The sequence below is a fragment of the Meleagris gallopavo genome, chromosome 3, assembly GCF_000146605.3.
Source record: "Meleagris gallopavo isolate NT-WF06-2002-E0010 breed Aviagen turkey brand Nicholas breeding stock chromosome 3, Turkey_5.1, whole genome shotgun sequence".
Classification (NCBI taxonomy): Eukaryota; Metazoa; Chordata; class Aves; order Galliformes; family Phasianidae; genus Meleagris; species Meleagris gallopavo.
In genome coordinates this window covers 6,740,030-6,754,907 of record NC_015013.2, presented here as the reverse complement: position 1 = coordinate 6,754,907, position 14,878 = coordinate 6,740,030, and the positions used below count along the sequence as shown (strand labels likewise).

Sequence of the window (14,878 nt, the reverse complement as noted above, 5' to 3'; positions counted from 1 at the left end):
TTTTGCATATTCAGATTGATTGGTCTCCAAGTGCCAGCAGGCCTCCTTGTCTGGGCTGGAGATGGCAGTGCTGAAGCCTGAGCCTGTCTCTTTCGTTCTTCCTCAGATCCACGTTGAGTCTGGTGATGGGATCTGCGTGCGTTTTTCTTATGACAGTGACAATCTTATTCCTGGACAATCCGCTGTCTTACTGAAAAGCCTCTTGCCAGATTCCACTTTATTATTATTTTTTTAATACTATATACTATGATCCAATGTATAACTTGAACACAATAGCTGAGGGATTTTGGTATGCTCAGAGAAGACTGGGCTTGCTTGAACAGGTTGTTGCTAAAAACAAGTCAGCAGGCCTTAAGCCTGCTTCCATGCGGCCTGTGGAACAAAAGGCTTTGAAAAAGGTGATGCATCTCAAAGAATCACTGGTAGCAGAGTGTAAATAGCTCTTGGGTTAGGTTGAACAACCTGAGAGTAGGCAGGAGTTGAGATTTTTGTTGTAGCAAAGCTGGTATCTACTGAGGCTTTTAAGGAGTAGGAACTGTATTTGCTCAGTTGCAGGCTGATGTTAATGTCCTGAAATAGCATTCAGAATGTGGAAATGAATTGCAAGTTGCATGGGCTATAAAATGACTGATATACTCTGAGGAACATTAGAATTAAAATGTCTTAAAATTAACCTGAAAATTCAGTAGTAGTAGGCATTGGAATAAACTAGTTTGTATCATTTTCTCAGTCTATAAAATGAGTCAACACTGTGTTTGAGGAGTCATGCAGGACTTCTAAATCCAGGTGGGCCTTTCTCAGCTGTATTACTTGCTACAGTGAAACTCTTTTTCTAGCTTCCTGTTGCATAGTAATAGAACCTTTTAGAGTAATATATTCAAAACTTCTCAAAGCTTGCTTAGTTGCAGTGCAAGTTCCTATAATGGGAGCTAAATATTGGAAGAAAATATGCTAGCATAAAAACAGGGCTAGCTAGAATACTGTAAATTGCTTGCTTGTTACGTAAGCCTTTTGTTTAGAGGAGTTGGTGTGTATACCTTTGATTTACCTTCTGCAGTTATTTCTAATACATTTTCATTGTGTTTTGAATGTAATTGTTTTTCAGGTCATGGAAAAACTCCAAAAGATGCTGCTTCTGTTCGAGCTACACATCCTATACCTGCAGCCTGTGGCATATACTATTTTGAAGTTAAAATTGTCAGCAAGGGAAGAGATGGGTAAGTAATGAATGCATTATTAATTATTACTTAAAATATCGTTTCAATCATTTTTCTTTCAGTCAACAGATGTTTTTGGTATCAGTGCTTTTTTTCATATGTTAACAGTTTTTATGTAGCATAAGTCATTATTCATGAGAAATTGCACTCTGATACTTGGTTAAGTAAGTTGATTGTGGTATTAATTTTCCACAAATTAGTGTATGCAGTGAATGCCATGATAACATCTCCTCCTTTGCTCGTGACAGGGGAGTTGGGGTTTAAACGACTTAGTTTGTGCGTGCTCTTACCTTTAATGGTGTGGTATGTCTGTACAGAGACTAGGTAATTTTTAAGAAGTGTTTAGGATGTGCAGCTGATGAACTTACCTCTGTAGTGCAGTCTTTTCATGCATGCTCTGTTAATTTTAAAAGTAAAATTGTCCTTAAAGCTACTTTTTATTGAGCAGTTATAAGAATACAGAAGGGTGCTCTGAATGGATATCTGGGAATTTGCCACCATAGAAAGAACAAGAGTGAGTGAATGAGTACAGCTGGTATTCTGAAGGAATATTTTGAAAAGCTGGACTCTCAGTATTGCTGTTGCCTTTGAAGGCTGTGGTAGTTTTTATCAGTTCTGTTCTCAAAAGTTCTCTCTGGGAGACTTCTTTGCTATCAGAATCTTGCACCTGCAGTTGCTGTTGTCACATTGTGAAGACCTAAGTATCTTTAAGTTAAGACAGTAATAATTAGTGTTTCTGGTAATGATTTGCTATCAGTTTTAGGAATATTTTTTTTTAACTTAAACACTTGAAAAAAAATCTGCCCTTTTGCTGGCAGTTAAATAGAGTACTGTGATTTGCTAGCAATGTGTGTTCCTTTTCCTGAAATACATTTGTGCCTGTTAAGGTTGGAAGTGGTTGTTTTCCTTTTTCTTATTTAAATGATGGACCTTAAAATGCTGCCAATGTGTATGAAGGACAGAGTTGTTTTACCAAGCCTGACACTTAACCCTTTGCTGCCTTTTAGTCGCTTCTAATGCAGCAGTTTTGGGGCAGTCTACAAAAGTGGAAGTCACCTTCAAGTAAAGAATTTTAAGAGCTGTCCGTAACTAAGACCTGTGAATTAACAAGTGAGCTTTTAATTTTCTTCATAGTGTAATACAGCAAGGGTGCACAGAGCCAAGGTCAAATCTAGCTTTAGCTGCTGAAGAGCAAGAACTGGTGTGGAGCCTCAGTGGGTGTTTCTATCTCTAGACCCTGCCTTCAGTATCAAGAGACTTTTGACAAGATGCACTGTGAATCTCACAGTTCTGTGTTTTGCTGTGTTCAAACTAATACATTGTTTTCAAATTATTAAACTGGGGAATATAATGCAGAGATATACAAGTAGGTCTACAGAGAACAGTTTTATAGGGTTTATTAGTTCTTTCTCATTCCCTGTTGTTTCAGCTGGCTGGCTCCACACACAGTCTTAACTTTTTTTTTTTTTCTTCCTGGCATCTGGTAATGGGAAAAGAGTTCATGAAGACCATGACCGTAGGGGACCAGCATGCAACTAATATGATCAATTAGTTAAAATGCCTCACTGTTGCAAAAGAATGTACTTTCAAGTCTGAGCCTGGCTGTGGAAGCACAACAGCCTTTATTTTATGGTGCTGTTTAAAATAAAATCCTGGACTACTAGAGGCAACTTGAGTATCTGTCTGCAAGATTAAGTACAGCTTGCAGCCTTCATAAATGCCAATGGATAATATAATGCTGTTTGCAATTCCCTTTGGTAGTGGCCTTTACTTTTAGTATTTGTTTTTATAAGTGTAGCTTAAAGTATTTAATCAGTGAAGTAAATTATATGAGCAAGTCTATCTGCATTCGTGTTTGTGTACTCTAGCATAGGCTGTCTTGCCTCAAATCATCAAAACCTCTTACTAGAAACATTGTTTAGGAGATCTGATTTTTTTTGTCACCAGAGAACTTGATGGTCCTGTTCCTGGAATTTGCTCTTGAGTATCTCAAGGTTCCTGAGCAATCACAAAGCTGATTTTGCCACCTGCAAAGTTGGAGCACAGCTCCTTTTTGTGTAGGGTGTAGATCTGACAGGACTTCCACTATGGTTTGTTGTTCTGCCTGGGAAGCAGAATTGATTTCGTTGCTCTGGTGACCTGGGCCACTAAAATATGTATTTGGGGGATCGTAGTCTTGAGTAGGAATTTGAAAGCGCATAATATATTCATTTTGCATAGTAATCAACTTGTAGGCATATTGAAGAAACCACGAAAGCAGGCTTACTAGGAAATAAGAAATAGATATGGAGGTTAGTGTTGCAGAACAGATGAAGAGTAAAGTTGTTTTTTGATAATAAGTGAGAAATGACAGGGCCATGAAACAACTGATGGTAACAGATGAGAAAAAGGGAAGCGAGAATGAAGTTTTATAAGAGTAATAAGGTTGAAATATCTTTCAAACAAAAACTGTTTTGGCATTTGTACAGTACTTGGCATGAAGAGCCCTAATATCCTTTATGTGCTGCTGTAGTGCAGATATGTGAATAATTCTTATGAAACTTTAAAAGTTCTTGTTAGAAGCTGTCATACTGTTTTGTAAGTATTTTCTGTTCTGCATTTCTTCAGTTTTTTTCTTTAATTTCATGCCTCCTTTTGCAGTCTGAGGACCTCTTTCTGTTCTCCTTTTTACTCTCGCTTTGTTTTGCTTGGCCTCGCATGAAACGTTGCAGACAGAGATGTGAGTGGTTAGAGATAATAGCAGTAGGTGAGTAATGGATGTAGGATGGGGAATAGTACAAAGGTGATCATCACAGGACATGTTAGGAAGAAGATTATTAATGTCAATAAGCTATATCCAGATCACTACTGAAATCTCTAGTTAATAGAAATTTATTTCAAAACAAACAAAAAACCCTAATCAATATGTAAGTCGGATCTGGGAGTGTTGCAGCAATTGCTTTCAAAATGTTCTGATGTGTTAGAGGAGACTAAACATAGTTGTAGCTTTAAATTAAGTTTTAAGCTCACTAACAGTTCTCAGTGTGAAATTGCTCTGTCAGAGAACTAGAAATAACAAATGAGGTTTTTTTTTTTAACTGTAATTTCTTACAACTATGGTGTTAGTGTCATCTAAGTTTCTAGAGTAGGAGCTCAATTATACCAGCATACATCGGTGGTCTGGGAATGGAAATGAACGAGGGTGTGCTAAGTCCTGTTCTGGTGACCTGGGAATCAATTACAGTCCCCTTACTTTCTGAAAGTGACCCCCATGTGTCCGTTCTCTATGCTAGGCTGGTATGTGCAATTGAGAATGTATCCACCCTCAATTCTTGATTTTGCTTTCCTCATGCTGGCTTTCACTGAGCCGTGCTAATCTTTTGCACATGTAGCTCCTCTGGCTTTGTGTAAAGGAGAAATGCGTTTGCCTTACAGCCCAGCATTTTATTTCAGATAGCAGCAAATCCCACCCTCTTTTTGCAACTGGAAGTTCCTTGCACGATGCTGTCACAGTTTATGTAAGCTCTGGGAGTGATCAGTGGTTTCTGTGGGCATTCTTCTTTAGTGATCAAGAGTCATCTGTATCCTCTCTGTTAGGAGTCCTTGAGCTTTACTGTACCCTTTGGTTGCTCTCCTTGGGCACTCCAGACTTAAATATATTCCAGTTTCACTTTCCTAGGGGCTGTCTGAAGGGTGTCCAGTGGCTACCAGAAGCAAAATGCTGTCCTGTCATTTTGTGTTATAAATAGCTTGTATGTGTATCGCAGGGCGATCATCCGTTTCTACACGAGTTTCAGTCCTAGGCTTGTTGATCTGTGTAGTGAATCTCCTCTTTTCCAGTCAGAGCAAGTTTTTTGTTATGCTTATGGTTTTTATTCTAAGCTGTGGTTTGAATGCTTTGTGGTGATTCAGCCATGAAAAGCAGCAGTCTCTGAACACTCGCTAAGGTCTCTTCCCCTGTCCCAGTTTGTAGCTGTTTGTGTTAGCTACATGGTAAACCTGAGTGGGTAGCTTGTTCTCCAAAAGCTGACCTCAAGACTGAGTTGTTTTTTTAGCCTAATTAGTTCCCAGTATGTCTGTTTATATGGCAGCATACAAAGAGAGGGCATCTTGGAGCAGAAATGAGCGTCTGCCCCCTGGTAGGCAGGGAATGCCATTTCTGATTCTAGAATCAGCTCGTGCCCACCTAATGTTAGTTCAAATGAGGGTTTAACGGTTGTTAAGTCTTTCACCTGGAGAGTGTGGTTGTTTTTTGGTGTTGTTTTTTGGTCAGTTTCCTTCCCTGGGCAAGTAAATTTTTGGGGAAAATGCATTTATACTCGATACCTTTAACGCTGCCCATTCTTTATCTCGTGCATTGATTTGTAAACCCAATTTTGGACAGTGGGCAACTGATACTATTGCCATTTATCTCCAGACAATCTTTTGTACTTTTAGAAGAGCTGAGGAAGATAAATGCTTAATTATATCCACTTAGAGGATTTTATCTTCTTTTTTCGAGAAGAATGAAATCAGGAGTTGGAAATGCAAAGTTGTCCAGAAGAAAAAAAAGTGAAAGCTGAGGTTGGAAAGGCTGTAGTGTTTTTAGCAGATAGCACAGAGCTAACACCTCTATGGGAGCAACTGTTCAGTCTGTAATGTGATTGTACTGATGTAAATATTTACAGACAAGTATTGCACTTGTAAGATCTACTAAATGTCCTGTACCAAAATCAAATGTTACAGCAACTCACAAGTATATCAGTGTGGTTTTTAGCAGTGTTGCTGGTAAGGCCTCAAGGCACTGTTGGCTTATGGCTGTTTTTAAACACTGTCCAACACAACTAGATTTCTGTTTTGGCTATGTCTTGCAGTATACACAGTGTACGTGGTGAGATGAGTGAAGAAATAAGTAGCAACTATCCCAAAACGTCCTGGTGAATTACATTTCAAGTTCCATGGCACCCATGCCTTTGGTTTAGGCAGAATTTTAGTGTGTTTGAGTGATGTTTGTGAGATCCAGCATTCTGCTGTCTGCATGTGTGTAAATCTTTAAGCAGAAACAATGCTTTCTTGCAAAAAATGTTGCTGTTGCAATAAGTTGTCTTTTCCTTTTAGCACCTAATGTACCTGTTTTCTTGTAAACAAACCACTGAATAACCTTCAGTTGCTGTTTTCTTTGTGTTTGTTTTGTATGCTACCAACCTAACAGAAAAACTTTGTGTGGTCTTAAGGTCTATTTTTGTCCTTCTGTTATGTCTTCAGAAAGCAATTATTTGTTGCAGTAACACTCATTTGTTACCACAAGGTGCAAACTTCACTTACTCTCTATTTACATGTTATTGGCATTTATTAGCAGAGTACTTGTGTGTGAAGTAGAATTAAAACAAGAAAAGTCTGAAGCAGCTTTATTATCGTAATGCTCTGACTTGAATTAATGCAAGAGGAGATTGGATTGTGAAATAGCAAGGGTATTTCCTCTATAACTGCAGCACTACTTCGTTTTTTATCCATGCAGGTGACAATTGTAGTTCTTTCCCACTTGTCAAATGTTTAAAAGTGCAGGAGGATTATTGAATCGGTCAGAAATACCTGTAGCTGGAACAAGAAAGGGTTTTGTTTGTTGGTGTTTTCTAGAAATTTAAAAAGACAGTATAGAGAAATGTCTCATTTCTTGGTTTCTGCTTCTTACAAAATTTTAAGTTATTCCTTTCTTACAAGGTTCAGCCACATAAACAAACTGCACAGATGATAATCTCACTGTCTTGCATTATTTTATTCTCTGTGCAGCTGTTCTTTTTTTGGCAGCAGTGTCAGCAGTAAGGCTTTTGTTCTCAAGAAGTGTCACTAGACAGAAATGGTGCGATCTCAGAAAGTGAGAGGGCTATCTGAAGGTTGGAACAGTAAATAGCTATCTCTAAGATCATTACAGGAAAATGGTATAGGAATAAGTTTCACGCACTACTGAAGATGACTGACTGACTTTTTTTCCTCTCCATGTAGAACTAGATCCATCTAGTTGGGTTTATCATGTTCAAAATACTGTTTCCTTGGAAACATTTCACAAAATTAAACTTGTTTTCAGTTTGAAATGAAAGACTCAAACTGTCTATGGCATATTTTGAAACACTTAAATAGAGAAAAGTTTAACAGCTCATATCTTATTGTGAATGTGCAGACAATAAGAGTCTCAGATTAGCATATTCCTACAAAAATTTAATGCAGATTAGCTCTGTTAAAGATGAAATTTGAATACCTTCTTAGTGTGCTGTATTTCTGTGCACTGTCAGTAAAGACAGTGTAGAAAATAACAGGAAGATGTGATTTGGACTTTGTATATCCTTCAAGTCAGTTGGTTTGTAGGCTCTTAAGTTTAGTCTTAAGAATCTTAAAGATGTGTTTTTTCCCTCCTCGTACCTTTTTGTAAGATACTAACTTGACAGTAAAACAAACTGCATCTGTTTTATGAATTTTTTCACCACGTGTGAAAATTGAGGATCTTCCAGTTGCCTTACTTATGAATTTAAGGTCACGTAGTGCTTGGACTGCTTAGGTCATTTTCTTACAGATATTACAGAAACTCTGGTTTTACTACTGCATGGTGTTAAGATGGTTTCTTCATAGCCTGGAGGTGCTATAAAACATTAGGCTCCAGCAAAAATGTGAGGTTAGCTCGTTGTATGGAAAGATTCTTGAGGAAGAAAGAGTTATTGTGAGCTTAATGCTTCTCATGCATTTCAGTTCCCAACTTGGAAGCCCAAGTTTTTTTGTATTAGTGGAGAATAAAAGTACTTGGCATAATACCTGCATTTTTGATGTTTGCTTTTCTTTTACTTTGTGGAAAACTGTTGAATCTTGATTTGGGTAATTCTTGTTACTGAAGCAAGTCTTACTGCAGGTAATGAATATGTGCCTAAATATGAGCTAAGCTTGTTTGTAAAGCAAACAAAAGTCTTTCTCAAATGATGAAGCTTAGAGTTGTCAGAAAAAAAAAGTAATAAACAGTTGCATGTAGCAGTTTGCATCAATGCAACTTGTCTTGATGTATTTTATGGCATCTAAAACCTGTACGTCATGATACCGTTTCACCCCTCAATTTACAGTGTGCTTTATCTTGTTTACCTAGTTGATTAACTACCCATCAACTAGAACAGATGGTGTTAGCCAAATTTTGCTCATTTCTCAACTGAAAATGGTAGCCACCCCTTTCTCCTTCTGAAGGGTGTCTGCAGTAGACGTGTCAATTATTTAAAATGTTTTAATCTAATTTTACTTGAATTTCAATTCATGCCGCGTCCCTTTGATGCAGTGTTGTTACCATTCAGCAGTCCTAAGTGAATCCCAGGGAAGAATACTGTAGACATCCATCTCCTTATCAATATGGTGTCAGCACTGTTTTAGTCACCACCAGTGGCAGAATCCTTGTTCCTGACTGTGCAGAGTTTGCTGGATATCTTACTCAGTGACTCCACCTTTACATTGTTAGCAAGCTAAAGAGAAGGCTCAGAAGTTGCAGAGTGTGTTATGAGGACATGGTCTAGTGAAGAAACTGACCAAATGAGGTTGGTGGTTGGATTTGATGATCTTGTATGTGTTTTCCAGCCTGTATGATTCTGTGTTCATCTAAGGGAAAACATAGGTAGTACCAAAGTGTTTCCTAGGTGATCATTTTCTATCAGTTATCTTCTGTTTTTCTGTATAACCTACATCTTGTCTCTGTAAGAATACTGAAATGTACCTTAGGTTGGATTGAACATTTAAAAAAATTTTTTAAATGACTTGATTTGAAAGGCTTTCAGCAGTTGATGGTTATCTAAAAATAAAATAAAAAATGTCTTGAATTTGCCAAGACGAGGCTTTATAATAATGGACTTTCAGTCTTTACGTGAGAATTCTTCATGCATCAAGCTCTGCTATGCTTACTTTTTAATACAAAATCAATGGCTTTCCACTTGTTGCTTTCATTTATGATTGTTGTCTCTGCTGTTGTGTTGCCTTAGTGATGTAATTTACAATGCAGAAAAGACTGATGCTTTGGTTTGTTGCCTTTTTTGCTTCAGCTCTTCAGTATCCCTAAATGGGATATAGGTATACTACCCATATGTTTGGGAGGTTCCATTTCACCCTGTTCATGAGTTGGAGGGTAAGGAAGATTGATACTGTAATTAATAGCAGCAGAGGAGGGCTGATGTAGAATGTCAAACATAGAAGCAGATAAGGTTACTATTGGAGATGATCATTACAAAAAGCAGAAATCCCTTTGTGCAGTTAAACATATGACTTGTGTTTCCTGCTCAGTTTCATTCTATGTGGAACATATTTTCAGTAGCAGTAAACTTGTGTTTTCTAGTAGAACTGTTGCATTAAAAACTGCATTTTACTAAATGAGAATACAAAGGTCATGCTTGTTGTCATGAGCTATTCTCAAACTGGTACAGGAAAATATATTTTGTTAATATATATTTGTATATATATATAACATGTTTATATATTATATAATATATATAAATTTGTTAAAGTTTGAACTATTGTCAAAATAATTTGCATGCTGTGATAATCTAAGAAATGTTAAGTTTAGGTGATGTCTGCTTTGGCTGGTTCTGTTTGTTTTTGTTTTGGTGTGCTGGTCAAAGCTGAGCTTTTCATTGTGGTGTTTTTGATTTCCTGCCATTGTGGTTGTGAAGTAACTTTTGCTTAACAAACAGAAGTCAAATTCATTTCACTCACTTGAAATACTGTTATTGGGAGTGGCACTGGGTGATTATTCATTTTGACTTTCCATTATTTGCTATTAAATTGCTAAAAAATTGTATTGGACATTGAGTATCAAAACTTCTTGTAGAGCTGGCTTTGGAGTCTGACTGACCTAGCAATAACTTGCTTAGACTTAGGATTACTGGTCAGCAAAATAGAAAAAAAAATAAAAATAAAACAAAAAAAGTTACCCTCTTTACTTTGCCAACAGATTCCTAACAGCTAAGTAATATTACTGTTAAATGTCTTAAGATAGCATCCTGCTCTGTGATCCAGGCCTTTAATGTCTTAGTTTGATCTTCCTGTGAGTGGATTTTGCTCTTGAAAATATGCAGTTTTCCATGCATTTCATAAAATCACTCAATCCAGATTGCAAAACAGGATTGCACACGTTGAATAAAAATGTGATTAGGCCACTTTCTACATTCATGCTCTGAACTTTAAGTACTGTCTGTATTCTCCATGAGTAACCTAAGATGCCTGGAAGAGAAGAACGTTATCCATCCTGACAGAGATGTCTATACTAAACGATATATAGCAGGAATGACTTTTCTGTTGAGTTCTCTTGCTGTGGTACCAGTATTAAAGGACATCTTGGTGGCTTAATCGGTGTATGATTAATGCATGCAGTGTTTCTTGACAACATCCCACCTGTATACATATTTTTGTAAGAGACTTAAATTTCTTGTTATTTCATTTTTACAGATACATGGGGATTGGGCTTTCAGCACAGGGTGTCAACATGAACAGGTTACCAGGTATGTTTTAGTACTTTTTATATTTAGTAGGTTACTATATGGTTCATTTTGATTTGAAATCTACTTGAGCTTGATAGGAAAGTTCTGGTAAGCACCAGAGTGTAGCATGACACCTCTGTGTTGTATCTATTTATCTGCAGCATGTAAAACTTGCAGATAGAAAGCTTTGCTTTCTGTTGTGTTACTGCATATTTGTTCCTGTACATTGACAACATTATGCAGGTACTGTTAAGCAAACAAATAGACTTAAAAATTTTAATCATATTTCCTGATTAAAAAAAAAAAAACAACTATAGATTTCTTTACTGTAATGTAATTTCCTTACTGTAAATTGTAATGATAAAGATTAGCTCTTAAGGTAAAAAAACTTTCTTGTCAAACATGGAATGAGCTCTCCTGCTGTCACTTAGACTTTTGCATTTCCAACCTCAGAAGGAAGGGTGTATGACACAGTTTCAAGCTTTGACTGTTCCACCACTGTACATGGTCAAGGACACAGTCTTGCTAACAGCTGTCAACAGTATCACTGTATAGTATTTAAAGAAGCTTTGTGTGCATGTATGTTTTTAGTTGTCTTTTAAAAAAAGAGAACTGTTTTCTTAGGAAACTATCTATATACAGAGTGTAAAATCATGCCAGATTGACTTTTGTGTGACCACGTTCTCTCTGAGTACCATTTAGGGTGCTGTACAAATAATGCAACTGATCAGTGTAGCTGCATTAATTTTGAGTATTTAATTTACTGGAAGATGCTTAATTTGCCAACTGAAGCTACAGTGTAAGAGTCTGGCATGGGTCATAGTGATTAAGGACCTAAGTATGAAAATACATTAAAAATTTTATGCAGCAAATTGAAGAGAGAGAATAAACCCACGGTCATCTGCTAAAAATAATTGTGGAATTGTCAGTATAAACTCTTAGTCATAATATATATTACCCAGTGGAACTGGTTGGTAGCTTGTGTTAGAGATCTTGCTCTGTCATTTTGAATAAGCATTTAATAGAACTGTTAGGAAATATTTTGTGGTGCCTGAAAGTTTATTCCCTTTCTAGGAGTTTTTGCATAGTGTTGAATCAGAAGCTGTGAATTTGTTTAGTACAGCAGTGAGGTTTCTTAACTGGTTCTACAGCATCTTTGCCTACAGAATTAGTGCCATGTTTGCATACATAATGACTTGCCTGCTGCCTGTGACTTTCATCTGTATCAATATTTTTTTTCCTTCTTTTTGTGATGGAGGTGGCAAAGCTTAGGGCCACTGTAGTCTAGAGAGACTGCTATTATGCAGAGATTATTTGCTGACAAGTAGTCATTAAGAAAGACCAGGGACTGAAGTATGATTCCCCAGAGAGGTATGTTTGGGTTTTAGGAAGAATTTGATTATGAAATATGGTGGCAACAGTTTTGTAAGATGAAAGGGAGAGCTGGAAGATCTTCACTGTTTTAGAGAGCATGTCAGATGTACAGATAGCTTTGAAATTTCAACACTGCAGCTGATGATGTTTTTGGTGTTGATAATTTTGCATGTTTGCTTAAGGGGAAAGTGTGTTTTCTAAATTTGTATTGCCTTCTAAGTACTGCAAATGGAACCACCTGTTCAGCCATTTTGATAAAAGAAGCTGTTGTGATTTTTTTTTTTAATGAAACAGTTCTGCTAGTTGCATAAGAAATCTTAGACAACTGAGCATAATAATTGATCTTTCTATTCTGGTTAGGATATACTAACTTTGCTTTGTCTTTCTGTTATTTTTGTAATAAAGGAAATGAATAAATTGTAAATGCTTTGTCCTCTAGGTTGGGATAAACATTCATATGGTTACCATGGAGATGATGGACATTCGTTCTGTTCCTCTGGAACTGGACAACCCTATGGCCCAACATTTACTACGGGTGATGTCATTGGTTGTTGTGTCAACCTTATCAACAATACGTGCTTCTACACAAAGAATGGACATAGCTTGGGTATGGAGAAACATTAAGTCTTAAATCTGCTGCTTCCTACATATTTTAAATCAGAAACTCTCCTCATGCTAGGAGCAATGTATTTGAATAGTTCTTTCAGTAACCTTATATTCTATGAAATAAATGAAAAATTGCAAAGAATGATTTCATACACATGTATGCACTAACATGCCTTGTGAATATGGAAGGATTTGCCATAGCATTTCCTTCCATAGGACCTACATTTATGAACTCTAGGGCCACAAATGTTTAATGTTCATAATAGAAGATCAGAGTATTGAAGAAATGGAGAATGGATACATCAGCTGCTCTGAAAGTAATGCCTTCCTCTTTATTTCCATGGAACCTGCAATTGATATAAAGAGCACAATAATGCCGTTTGTGAGAGCCTGTTTTTAGCTGCAAAACTCTAATTTTCAACATAGTCACCACTGTTAGGTGTTTTTGGCAGCCATGAACAAGAGCCTGCATGCTATACTTGTAACAATCTGCAGTAGCAGAGTTTGCCCACAGCCACCACTGCTGAAATGCACCACCTGCTGCTTCACTGTGCTCTCATCCACTCTTTGGTCTCTAAACAGTCAGCAAGCATCAGTGAATGTCAATGAGTGCCATTTTTTTCACATGGAGGAAATCAGTGACACATCTTTGCTTCATCTGTGCTTCTGTGTCAGGCGCCGTTCTGTCAGACTGCCCCTCTGCTGCACTGCAACAGCATGTGACAGAATGTTGGTAGGAAGGTTCAACCTCTATTGCCGTACCACCAACATCTACCTCTGATGTTGCAGGATGACAGTAAAACGAGAGATGTTACTTCTAGAGCAGCCTTCATATTTAAAATTCATTTCTGCTGTATAGGGAGCACTTAACCTTCACTAAACCCTATATAAAACTAGCATTATTTTGATCGTATGTTGGAGAGCAATGTCTCTTGGATTCCCCATCTGGAGTCATGTGCAGTTGGGATAATGTCAGGAATTATACGAATTGCACTACCACTAAGTCCATTAGGTACTTATGGTACACTTCAGTATTGTGCAAGACAAATAGTTCTAGAGTTTGAAGATGGTTGAATATACAAGAATGCAGTAACTTAATGCAATTTAAGAAGCAAAGGTATGTAGTGCAAAGAGAGAAGAAAAAAAATCAATTTCCTGCATTAAGGAGAGAGCAAGATCTCTTTGCCAAGTCCCAAGATCTCTGAACTGTGCTGAGGGAAGTAGGAAGATTCAAAGGATAAGGCTCAGGAAGAAGAAAAGCTGTCATGGGTAGAAATGTGATAAGGAAAAGAGAAGCTAGCTTGAAATGAGATACTGAGATTATGGAGTCTTAAAGTCATTATTTAACTTTCTCATGTCTCCAAACATGTAGGAAGTTTGGAAAGTAGTAAAAAGAAGGGCACGGTTTGAATTCTTCTCTCAGAACAGAACAGTTTGCTCCGGCCTTGAGCAGATGGGTCTGACTTGGGAGTTCTGTTGCCAGCTACTCGAGCAGGGCTAAGATGCCTCCAGAGATTTCTTCCAAGTAAATCTGTGATTCTATCATGATTTAATATAAATGAATGAGTCTGTGTATGCTTGAACCGTGCACTGTGTAGTTATGTATTTGAAAGACAAGACCTGATGTTTTGTTTATTCTAATCTTTAACTTGGTTAATGCTGAGAGGAGTAATCTACCTTCTTTCATTTTTTGGATCTTGTAGCAGTTGTGATCACATACACAGAAGAACTAAGTGGGAAGGAGTAAAAGTTCTTTTTCAGTGAAGGTCTTAATAGAGACTAGATTAGGCCAACTGTGAAATAACACTCCCAAGTGACAGGAATCTGTTTAAAGAGGGGAACAGAATAGCATAGGTGAGGAGAGGCAAGTAAAATGTCATCTGTCATACAGGGTCTGATAAACACTTTGTGGATTTCAGAAAGAAACCTGACAGGAAACCTGTTCTGATGTGGGCTTTGCTAGACTGACTTTCTGAAACTGGAGTTTTGATTCTCTAGTTAGGGGAAGAAATAAATTAGAGGTTTGTGTCGTTGCTTCTTGTTGTCCAGGATTCCTATAAAATCTCAAATCAGACAACGCAGTTTTCTTCTCTGGGCTGCAGATGTAACAGTAAGTATTAGAAATCTCTGGCTCAGCCTGGAATTTGATGCTTCAGAAAGGGCTAAGCTGTGATTTTTGCAAATGTGAAACCCAGGATTGGATGAGGAACATTCCCCCTCTATCTCCTCTTA

At 37.4% G+C, this 14,878-nt stretch overlaps 1 protein-coding gene across 2 annotated transcripts in view; it reads left to right on the top strand.

The window, feature by feature from the left end:
- Positions 1-1,085: 1,085 nt before the first annotated feature.
- RANBP9 (RAN binding protein 9) overlaps positions 1,086-14,878 on the top strand; it is a 29,161-nt gene continuing 15,368 nt past the window's right edge. The window contains exons 1-3 of one of the 2 annotated variants that reach the window (XM_019613709.2): positions 1,086-1,217; positions 10,635-10,687; positions 12,480-12,647. In XM_019613709.2, coding sequence (XP_019469254.1) covers positions 10,639-10,687; positions 12,480-12,647 — 217 coding nt within the window. In that variant the 5' untranslated portion in view covers positions 1,086-1,217; positions 10,635-10,638. The remainder of the gene's footprint in view (positions 1,218-10,634; positions 10,688-12,479; positions 12,648-14,878) is intronic. The other variant, XM_019613708.2, reaches the window with a different exon arrangement.